Raw genomic sequence first — 12,233 nt, forward strand, 5'->3', positions numbered from 1 at the left:
TGCATAGCTCCCAGATATATGAAGAACAGAATCTGACACCATTTTAAAATACTGAGTTCTTCCTGCAACTTGGTGCTGAGCACCTTCAACTCCTACCAACTGGAAGGGGAAATGAGGGTGTTCAGTGCCTCCAGGGAAGCAGGTCTGAGGCAATGATCTTTTAAGAACCTGAACAGACAAGGTGTTCAGCCTCTCCTGTCCGGTAATGTGTTCTCAGGCCTATTGAAGTCAATGGCAGTTGAGGACACCCATCAGAACAAAAGAGGGTAGACCCTATGTACAAATTAAGATGCCTAATGTTAGACAGCTAAATCCTGCATTCGAATGGCTAGATGGGAATTTAGATGCCTAAACATGGGGTTTGGCACTTAAGTTGCATGCCTAAAGCTGAAAATTGGGGTGCGCATCTGTGATATGCATAGATACTCGCAGCTGCCATTCATTAGATTGATTAAAAATAAAATCTAAATTAGCTAGAGTCAGTGTGGATTCTTTTTGTAATACATTTCTGGTTATTGTTCATTTTAGAATTTTTTTCTCTTCCTCTTCTTTTACAATTTATCTCATTACTTTATTGGAAATGGTTTATTTTTTTTAATTTGTCTAATGTTATTATTAATTATATTGTTATTAATTATTATTATTATTTATTATTATTCCAGCTATTTTTCAAACACTAGTTTTCTGGTACATGTGTAAAAAGTTGCTAGGAAACAGCAATACCAAACATCGCTATTCACGCTGCTACTTCCAGTGTTTTGTTGGGGAGAGGGCAACTGAATCTGGGTTCTCATTCAGTTTGTAACAAACTTTCCACTCAGCTAGACCCACACAGTACCTTTCTGATTATGTGCCTCCAACAAAAATATCACTAGGTCCTGCCCTGATCACACTCAGCCCATCCATTGTGGGAATCATGTCTTCTATAGCCAGGGCTGGCCAAGCTAGTTGCTATTTTATGCTATCCCTGTAATGGGCTAACGGAAAGATGAGAACAGGATTGCAGCCCTTTTGAAACAACTCTAGATGATAAACAGGAGAGTCTGAGGTGCTCATTAAACTTCACAAAGGAGAGAGCCTGGCATCAGCTGCATTCTCATCTGGACAATGGACCTTTTGAAGCCAGAAAATATTGTAAATGCAGTATTTTTATACCAATCATCTTCTAATAAATTCCTTGCTGTACAAGTTTTACAGAGAACAAAGAGTCCCTCCGAAACCATGGGATTCCATGGATACAGTGCCCTTGCCACCTATTACAAAAGAGTCTTGTTAAGTTCTTTTAGCATTGTTCAAGTGAATATTTAACATATCCTCCTGAATGATACAATCTGTTTTCCCCGCTTACTCGCCTCACAAATATTCCAGAAGATGTCACATTAAAAGTACGCAGTGTATTTTAAATTGTCTTCTACTAGACACAATTAATATGAATTGTACTGTGTTCTATCCAGAGAGTCCTTGAAAAATTGTACATACATTGTGGCATATTATACATTTTTCGGCTGGCAGTTATCAGTGCTAGTTTTTTGACTTGCGGGTAGAGTTCATCAGCTGCACCGTTCCTATTCTGGTACTAAGCAATAAAGTGGCTGCATGCATCCTAAGACTCTTGGGCGTTCTGTGACTCACTTTTTTCCTATATGAAGCAAATCTTGGCATGAGTTAATATGGGGGTCTCTTGGCCAATTCTTATGAATACCTAGCCTCATAATTTGCACTGGACACCTTGAATATGGTGAGGGGATCTCAGATACAATATACATGTATTTATAATGTGTCCTGATCCTTCTTTACATTTTTTTTAACATAACCAATCACCTAGGCATGTTGAATCAGTTTGATCACTCTGTTGACTCTAAATTCTGAAAAGATGTCATCTTATACAGTGGGTTGTTCAACCATTGTATCATTATTACTGTAATTATTGTACAATTATTACTGATGTATTTAGAAAAAGTAGAAGAGATTAACTAAAACCCTAGGGATGCGAGTCTTTACCTTAATAACTGAACTCAAAGATGGCCTTTTTTACCTTAAGAATGTGCTCGGTGCTTAGTTTTGGATACACCCTGTAGATATTAGGACCTTTTTCTGGTCTCCTACCTATCCTACACTGGGGTATAGCTTCATAGACTTCAAACCAAGGATCAAATGCTATAGGTCTAACTTAGAGCCTGATCTTGCCCCCTATGCGCCTGATTCTCCACACTGTTACACCATTTTAATGCTCGTGTAACTTTGTTGACTTCAATGGCATTACACCAGCATAAAATCAGCATTATAACAGAGAATCAGGTTGACTGATGCCATTGGGTACAGGATTATGCCTACAGTCATCGTATTGACAAAATGACTGTTGAAGACAAACTTTCTAAGGACTGAGTAAAGACTACGGGATTTGGTCCCTAGACTTAACTTCTATACCTGATGCAATGATCCAGTCTCATGAAAATTGGGGTGGGAGGGAAATTTATTTTGCATGTGGATTGACTTCAGTGGAGTAATATTTAATTTACACTGGTGTGAGTGAAATAGACTTCTCATCCTAACTGCTCACTTGATGATACTCTAACCAAGACACACTGTCAAGAGCGCTTATCACTACAGATTTGTACCTATTAATGGAAAGGAATTTAAAATGTAGAGTCAAAATGTAACCATTCACCATCCTGGGAGGGTTTGTCTTTGCTTAACTGCTTCACGTTCACTGCTTAGGGGAGCAGGGGGGAAGGAGGGCAAAGTCCCCTAAAGAACATGAGAGGCTTTTGTTTTTGCATTCAGAGCCAATGCTATTATCATGGGGAACATGCTTTGGTGGTTTCGTAACAAGGAAATATTCACCTTCCCTTCAGTTCCTTTTATTTGCATGAGCAGTGAACCCTGCATTTGGCTCTTGCTTTGTGCAATGACAGCAAGGTAAATGGGCACAGTCTATTCATCATGACTCATTCTATCCATCCTTTCTTGGGAAATTGGATAAGTTATTACCTCTGAAATGGGTTTCTCATAGACATCTTCCCCTACAGATTTTTCTTGGGCAAGGATGGCATCCCTATGCAACACTCGCAGCACGTTCTCTGGAGCTGCAGATCCATAGTGGGCCTCTAAAACTTCAGGTTTGGTTTTCTCTGTCTTCAGCATGTGGATGACATCTTCTCTAGCCTGCGGGATTTCAATTCAATATAATTAGACAACCTACAATCAACAAGCAAACCACATGTGTATTACTATAACTACAGTGTGTGCAGTGTGTGTATATAGTACACACACAGAGTACATTGGGGGGGGAATTAAAAGAATATTAAGATTGCAAAATCAAGCAGGTGGGAAATGCCAGAATAAAGATTGCCTCTGTAATCTTAATTTGACTCTTTGTGGGTATGAATTATTGTGCTGGAAATGGCCCAACTTGATTATCATACACATTGTAAGGAGAGTGATCACTTTAGATAAACTATTACCAGCAGGAGAGTGGGGTGGTGGGAGAGAAAACCTTTTGTAGTGGTAAACACCCATTTTTTCATGCTTTGTCTGTATAAGAACATCTTCTGTATTTTCCACAGTGTGCATCCGATGAAGTGAGCTGTAGCTCACAGAAGCTTATGCTCAAATAAATTGGTTACTCTCTAAGGTGCCACAAGTACTCCTTTTCTTTTTGCGAATACAGACTAACACGGCTGTTACTCTGAAACCTGTTTCCTACCATCACGTATGAAGTCTATGACATTCAGGGGTAAAACTTAGCTCTCCTGGGTCCCAGTCTAGGACCTTAACCAGAATAGAACATCCTTGTTCTTCTTACTACCTCCTGCCTCATCCACTGTGCACTGGATGAAGCAGGTGTCTTGTAGAACAAAGAATATATGATCATGTAATTAAACTACACCATACAGAACACACAAGGGGGCTGAATTAAGATTTCATGGGCAACTATAATTCTGTCATTTCCTAACAACTGAATGCTTGCCTTTGCAACCATAATGTTCTTTTAAAGTAATTATTGTATGTAAATTTCTAGATTTTTTAAAAAAGGGAACTGGAAAAATAAAATACATGGAACCATATTAACTGCCACATGGATCAGCAGTAAGGTTTGAATTAAGGACCTTTATATTCATAGCATGGATCTCAAAAACTTGAGCTAAGAGAGTAACTAGTAGTAATAAAGAGCTGTTAACATCTATGTGGACCAGCCACTACAGGGGGACACAGCACACACTTTGACAGTGGCTTACCTAATTATTTGCTGGACAACAGAGGAATCTTAGGAGTTTATTCCCGGCTCTGAATGGGAGTTTGTTCTTGTGGTTACAAATAGCAGAGCTAAGCACATTGATTTGATATGCAGTGGTTCTGCCATATCAGAAACAGAGGCCAGGTCTCAACTGTGTCTGAAGTGACTTTGTGCAATACCTGTTGCCCCACTGGTAAAATGGGGGAATGACACTTGCCTGTCTCTTAACGTGCAGTTATGAAGCCTTGCTCAATAAGAAGGGTTGTGAATTTCACAGAATTATAGTCAGTAAGTAGAGAAGAACTCATGCTTTCCTACTGGCTCTCTCCTTCCCTTAGGTCAAAGAAGCAGCTGCTGCTCCTGCCCCATGTAATGCTCAATCTGTGCAGAGCTGGGAAGACATTTCAGTGCACATGGAAGGTTCAGAGATTTTAGCAGCAAGCTTCTATAAAGCTCTAAACACACAAATGATGATTTTCAAAGGCTTATAACTTGGATGATTTTCAAAGGTGTTATAACTTATAACACACAAATCTGGGTGTGTTTTCATGGGGAAGAAAAGGTACCTCTCTGTCCCCAGGACTATCACTCTGCCAATTTTACCATGGAGGCACTAGAGCTCTTCAAAGAAAAGGCTTTTAACATTAGCAAAACTAGCTCTTTTCCCTAAACTTAATTCTTGGAAACAGCTGAGCCACTTTTACTGATACTTAAAAATTGAGCCTGAGGTAGAGAGTAAGCAGCCCACATAAGAACATTAACAGTTATAAACAACTATGAACAGGGGCTTCTAATGGAAAATATTAGGCAACCAGGTATTGCAACTGTCTCTTCCTGTAATATAGAGAATTCATGATAGAGGAGTATAAATGTTTTATCAGCATGAGTCTGAGGAAGCCACATTACTTATGAGTGACAAAATGAGTTATACAGGTCATCCCTAACTTATGCCAATAAAAGCTGTACACTACAATCCATCATGTACTCTGTATAAGATTCTTACAGTACATGAAAAAAGTTATTGTAGGAATGCTTTAGAGACATTAAAGAAAATTTATCGTGACTATTTTTCATACTCTTACTGTAACAGCAGGTACATTACTTATCATGAGTTCAGTGTTTCTGGGCTCAGAGGAAGCCATAAAACCCTCTCAAAGTGGAATGAAACAGTTTTTCTATGCATATAAATATCACAATTTTCAAATCCATTCTCCTGGGCCCTTCCAAAGGAAGAAGCGAGTATTGTATCCGACAGAAAAGCGGAAAGCACTGCAAGGCTGCGAGATATTGGATGATTAATTTGTGATGTTCGGCCCTCTACTACAGGACTGAACATAATTTGAGGGGGGAAACAAGTAAATATTTCTCTGTGAGGCTGATTTTATTTCATATATAAGGACAACTCATTGAGGATGTTTTTGGAATGTTAAAAAGTTCAAAGGAGGATGGGAAGATGGATGGACAGGGGACAGATGAGGTGCTCAAAGATACATGATATTAATTCTTCACATAGTTCTATGACTTTTCACATGGATATCATCATATGTGTATATATTTACAACATGTGATATATGTCCATGTCACATGTACTGTATATTCCCTTGTATATATGTGTGTGTATGTGTGTATAAACGAATAAGTGTGTGTGTAGATATAATATGCTCATTGTTCATATCCTCATCTTGTCAGGGGTATCAGCTAGTTCATCAAGTACTGTTTCCTTGTATGTTACCATGGGCTTATGATAACAATTTATGAAAAGCAAACTAACAAACAGATACTCCACTGAAGTTGCTAGGAAGCATCAGAGCAAAAATAGGTCTGTGCTAATAATAAACTGAACACAAATTGCTTTTATCTGGTAAGACACAAATCCAGGAGTGGGAGGATTTTGAAGTGCAACTGCTCTTAAATCTTAATGGGCTACAGGGTCACAGACTATAGTGTAGCTTTCAGTAGTTCTCAGGATTTCAGTTAGTCTCCCTACAAACTCCTCATAATGATTGCATGGGGAATTGGCTAAAATAGCTGGCCTGTGAAATTAATGATTTCATGCTTCCTCCAAATGACTAATTTTCCACTTAAACAACAAGACTAGCCCTCGTGTTGCTGTTTTGTTTTAAGGTATAGTGAAAAAGTATATAATTAAAATAAATTTTAGGACACAGGCCATTTTCAGATAGTAAGCCAAAATAGTCCTGTTGGGAAAGAGCTGGGTTGCCTGGGGCCACATAATTGGTTTTAAAAAAAGAAAAAGAAAAAAGAACCCAGGCAGATTCTCCACTGTGAAGTACTTTTGTTGAAGTACTTCTTGGCTATGTCTTCACTACAAAGGTTCACTGACAAAACTTTTGTCAGCTTACAGCCACCGACATTCCTATATCACAAGAGCATGTGCACATTTGGCTGCTTTTGTTGTTGCCGCACATCGTAGCCACTAGTGGTTGTGTCAGCGGAAGATGTAGTGCACCCTGCGTGGACGTCCCAGTATCTTCTGCACCACTGTCCGATGCAATGCTTGTGGGACATTTTGCAGCGCATTTTGGGATGCCAGCATAGTGCTCAGATTTATGGGAGCTCCCCCATAATTCCATCCCATAATTTTCATGCCATTTTTAAAAATTCCCACAGTTCCTCATGCCACTTTTCTGTCTATTATGTCACTAAAAGAAACATGAATCCTGAACAGCTCAGGGGAATTTTCAAGTCTGTTTTAGAAACTCAGTGCACATTGAATTTGTGGAACTTCCGCTACCAACCGTAGTGCTGCAATGAAGATAAGACAATTGAGGAGGGGTAATGTATAAGGTAGACAGTGAATTAAAACTGAGGGTGTTGCAGGCATTTGCTGACCAGCTCCACACAGTAGAGTGGTGCTTCTACGCTGGAGAAGGGAGCACTGAATGGTGGGATCGCACTGTGATGCAGATTTGGGGTGACCAGCTGTATCTGCAGAACTTCTGGATGCAGATGGCCACATTCCTGGATCTGTGTGTTGAGCTCACCTCAGCCCTCTAGCACAGAGACATTAGAATGAGAGCTGCTTTGACAGTGGAAAAGCGGGTGGCAATTGCACTCTGGAAGCTGGCAACTCTGGTTGGTAGGTAGTCACTTTGGTATTGGAAAACCCAGTGGAGTGGTTGTCAGAAAGGTGTCCAAGGACATAAGTATCTCTTGATATGCAGACGTGTGAGTCTGGGCAATGTGCAGAAACTAGATGAGGGATCTGAAGCTTCCTGAACTATAGTGGGACAATAGATGGCACACATATCCCAGTTCTGGCAAACAGAGACTCTATCATCCCAACCGGTGGGTATTTTCTTTTATGTTTCTTGTTTGTTTAAGGACACAATGTTACTTAATATAAAACACATGCGAGGGCACAAGCACAAGGAAGTGATTTCAGATTGGAAGTAAACTTGCATATAAAATCACAGACTGCAGTCTCTAGTGGTTTTTGGTGGAATAAATGGGGTTTTCTGGCACTAGAAAACCATTTCTCAACTCCATTCCCCTTGTCATTGCGGTAAGTGGGAACATTCAGAGATATGAGACAATCAGATATTACAACAATTTCTAGTCAATCGAGATTTTATTTTAAAGTTTGAGATTATTTAGACAAGAGGTTGAGAATCACTGTGAGGAACTTAGAAAATGGATGAGTTTTCACGTTTAGAAAATCACTTTACCTTTTAAATTCACTCATAACTTAAAATTGTTTGATATGAAAACTCCAAACCAATTTTATATACTATTCAGATTGTATGTTCTTTAAAGCTGGTACCATATCGAATCTTCCTTTATGCTGTACAGTGCCTACCATGTTACTGATGCACTAGCAGTAGTTTTCAAAGTGAACCAGCACAAAAGTTACTTTTACCTAGTTAGAGTAGAAAGGTTTTTAGTTACTAGCAGTTTTTGTTTCACCTGGGAGCCATGTGAGGGGCTCCGTGTGTGAACTTTTGAGAGGAGGCTTGTGAATGTTACAAACTCAGTTCCACCTAATCTGAATTTAAGGCCTACATTTACAAAATAAATAAAATAAATAAGCCATTGCATTTGGGTGCCTCCATTTTTCGGTGCCCAACCTGAGAATCCTTATACCTGTTTTTCATACTATAAAAATAAAGGGCTACCCAGTAAAAATCAGAGACAATACAATTTGAAACTGATAAAATGAAATAATTTTTCCACATCCCTTCTGTGGTGGGGGGACCAAAACTGGACACAATACTCCAGGTGTGGCCTCACCAGTGCCTTATAGAGGGGAATAATCACTTCCCTCGATCTGCTGGCAAGGCTGCTACTAATACAGCCCAATATGCCGTTAGCCTTCTTGGCAACAAGGGCACACTGCTGACTCATATCCAGCTTCTCGTCCACTGTAATCCCCATGTCCTTTTCTGCAGAACCACTGCTTAGCCAGTCGGTCCTCAGCCTGTAGCGGTGCATTGGATTCTTCCTTCCTAAGTACAGGACTCTGCACTTGTCCTTGTTGAACCTCATCAGATTTCTTTTGGCCCAATCCTCCAATTTGTCTAGGTCACTCTAGACCCTGTCCCTACCCTCCAGAGTATTTACCTCTCCCCCCATTTTAGTATCATCTGCGAACTTGCTGAGGGTGCAATTAATCCCATCATCCAGATCATTAATAAAGATGTTGAACAAAACTGACCCCAGAACCGACCCCTAGGGCACTCCGCTTGGTACTGGCTGCCAACTAGACATCGAGCCATTGATCATTGAGCCTGACAATCTAGCCAGCTTTCTATCCACTTTATAGTCCATTCATCCAATCCATACTTCTTTAACTTGCTGGCAAGAATACTGTGGGAGACTGTATCAGAAGCTTTGCTAAAGTCAAGATATATCACATCCACCACTTTCCCCATATCCACAGAGCCATTTATTTCATCATAGAAGGCATCTATTAATATTGTGTTAAAGGACAATATTTCTCATCCTTGACAATCACATTCTTTGGTTGGGAATTTGAATTTGGGGTTACAAAGGAGCCCGAGGGAGTAGTTTCAATGGGATTTCAGTGCCTGACAAATTAGGCTCTGCTGAAAAGTTAACCCTTGATATTTCTCCCCCACTTAGCATATAGAGGCTAATCTGGTTGAAAGAGCTGGGTAACTGGTAACAGGTTCTGGAAGAAGGGGGTTTGGGCTGAGTGTGATCTGTCATGTTATCTGTTTTGATATCTCAGTGTGATCTCCGGTGTCAGCTCAGCACTGAGGAATCATTTATGCCTTCTTCCTAATTCTTCCTGAGACTTGAAGGGAGAACAGTAGGATGCATTCCCCCCCAAAGTGAGTCAGAAATCATGTGGTCCTCTGGTCTAAAGCCTCTGAGAATAGCTGTTTAGTGAGCTGTTGAGGATTTAATTTGAAAAAGAAAGCTGTCTGTGAAGCTGAAGATTACAAAGGGTGAAAGACCATGTCTGACTTCATCATGGGAGGATACAACTCCATTCTAGCCTACATCTTGGAGTCCCTTTCTTATCACTTCCCTTCATTCTACCAACACTGCCAGACTCACTCCCCTTCATGCCCTCTTCCCACTTCTAGCTTTATGCCTTCATCCATGCTATTACCAGTGGTTGGAATAATCTTTCAATCACATCCTCTCCTCATTCAAATCCTTTAATAAAGGCACACTTATTCTGTAAGACCTTAACACTAATATTTGTCAAGTGCCTTCTCTATCCCAACACATTATAAGAAGAAGAGAGGAATGGGAGCAGAATAAGAGGAGAAAAACATTCCCCGAATTACAAACTAACACTGCCCTTCTCCTCTGGTCACCCAACATATCTATCTTCTTTACCACTGATGTGGCTTTGATATTGTTTCTTGTCCCAAACTGACCATAGTTAGTGCTTTACAAATAATAAATAGCATCACAGATGTTTTAATTTTTTATTAAATATTCTTGGCCTGATTCTCATTCTGATTCTCACCACAAAGTTCCATTTACATCACTCTGGCCTTAAAGTTGGTATAAATTACACGGTAAATAAGGGCTTTGTGAAAAGGAGTCAGGCTGAGAACATTTTATGCAAAAGAGGCAGTTACTCCTCTGTGCAGTAACTGATGTTCTTTGAGATGAGTGTCCCTGTGGGTGCTCCACTCCCGGTGCTGATGTGTCCATGCACTTTCGCTCGGAGATTTGTACACCAGTACCCGCACGGGCCTGCCTCATGCGCTGCTGGTGCCTTAACAGCGTGTGCGCGGCCATGATTCCTCAGTTCCTTCTCTACAAAGGAGACTGCCCCAAACTCCAAAGTAGAGGGGAGGAGGTGGGTAGTGGAGCACCCACAGGGACACTCATCTCAAAGAACATCAGTTGCTACACAGGTGAGTAACCTCCTCTTTGAGAGAGAGATGTCCCTGTGTGTGCCACTCCAGGTGACTGAATAGCAGTATCTCTAGGATGGTAGGGACTTCAGATCTGGTAAGAAAGCTGTAGACAGCACAGCTTGGGCCATTTGAGTGTCAGTCAAGGGTCCCCGAGTAAAGGCATAATGTTTGGCAAAGGTGTGCTTCAAAGCCCAAGTCGCAGCCTTGCAGGGGAATGTTATGTAGGAATGCAACAGATGTTGACACAGATCTGGTAGAGTGTTCCTTAATAGAGGTTGGAGGATGTATCTTCTTTAGTTGGTAGCATAAACAGATGCACTCCAATATGCAGCTGGGTATTCTCTGGGTGGATAATGATTTGCCCTTAGATCGCTCTGCGACTGAGATACAAAGTTTAGGGGAAGCCCTGAACGGACTAATCCTATCCAAATAAAAGGACAAAGTTCTGAGCACATCAAGTGTGTGCATTGCTGCTTCGAAAGAGTCCGCATGCGGTTTAGGAAAGAAGGTTGGTAGATGGATGGGTTCATTAAGGTGAAAGGATGAATGTACCTTCAGGAGAAATTTTGGGTGCATTCGGAGCATGACTTTATCCTTAAAAAAGATGGATAGGTTCATTAAGGTGAAAGGATGAATATACCTTCAGGAGAAATTTTGGATGCATTCGGAGCATGACTTTATCCTTAAAATAGATAGTATACGGTGGGTCAGCAATGAGAGCTCCAAGTTCTACATGTCTGGCGGATGTAATTGCCACTGAGAACGCAGCTTTCATAGAGAGGTGTAGTAGAGAGCAGGATGCTAGCAGTTCAAAGGGCTTTTGCATCAAACATGTGAGGACCAAGCGGAGGTCCCATGGCTGAGTGGGTGGTCTGATGGGGGACAGGGTCTGGATGCCTTTGAGGAATCTTTTCGTGGGGTAGGCAAAGATAGCGATGTCTCCGATGTTCCAGTGAAATGCTGTGATTGCTGCCAGATGTACCTTTATGGAGCTGAAGGAGAGCCCAGATTGTTGGAGCTCCAGAAGGTAGTCCAGCACGACTGGAAGAGGTGCGGAAGTAGGAGCGATTTGCCTGGCAGAACACCATGCCGTGAACCTAGACCACTTACTGATATAGGTGGTATGTGTAGATTGTGTCCTGCTGTAATAGTACAGTTTGCACCTGCTTGGAGCAGCCTCATTCTTCGTAGGAGAACCATTGAAGAGCCATGCCTTGTCGTGGAGCATTGCTATGTTTGGGTGGTGTAGATGGCCCCTGAGTTGGGACAATAAAACAGAAGCAATGTTGTCGGTCATGATCCTGATCTTTTGTTTCTTGATGAGTGGGAGAAAGTGGAGGCAGGCGTTGTGGACCACTCACAGCTCTAGAAGATTTATACGCAGTAAGATGTCTGTAGGGGACCATAATCCTGGAGTGGTATGGTGACCCATGTGTGACCCCCAACCAGTGAGGATTGCATCTGTAGTGATTATAATTGAAGGGGATTCCTGTAAAAATGGGACCCTGGAACAGAGATTGTGTGGTCAAGTCCACCATATGAGTAAGTCCTTGATCTTGGTAGGCATGATGAGAAGTTTGCATAGTCTGTGTACATTTGGTTTGTAGACTGTGGCTAGCCAACCTTATAGG

At 41.1% G+C, this 12,233-nt stretch overlaps 1 protein-coding gene across 4 annotated transcripts in view; it reads right to left on the bottom strand.

Moving 5' to 3' along the window:
• The window catches only part of FILIP1 (filamin A interacting protein 1), a 167,776-nt gene that overhangs the window by 62,405 nt on the left and 93,138 nt on the right, over positions 1-12,233 (bottom strand). For 3 of the 4 annotated variants that reach the window (XM_027819192.3, XM_007056804.4, XM_037894339.2), the window contains exon 3: positions 2,992-3,165. In XM_027819192.3, coding sequence (XP_027674993.2) covers positions 2,992-3,165 — 174 coding nt within the window. Of the gene's footprint in view, positions 1-2,991; positions 3,166-12,233 lie in introns of those variants that run through there. The other variant, XM_043542527.1, reaches the window with a different exon arrangement.

The sequence above is a fragment of the Chelonia mydas genome, chromosome 3, assembly GCF_015237465.2.
Source record: "Chelonia mydas isolate rCheMyd1 chromosome 3, rCheMyd1.pri.v2, whole genome shotgun sequence".
Lineage (NCBI taxonomy): Eukaryota > Metazoa > Chordata > Testudines > Cheloniidae > Chelonia > Chelonia mydas.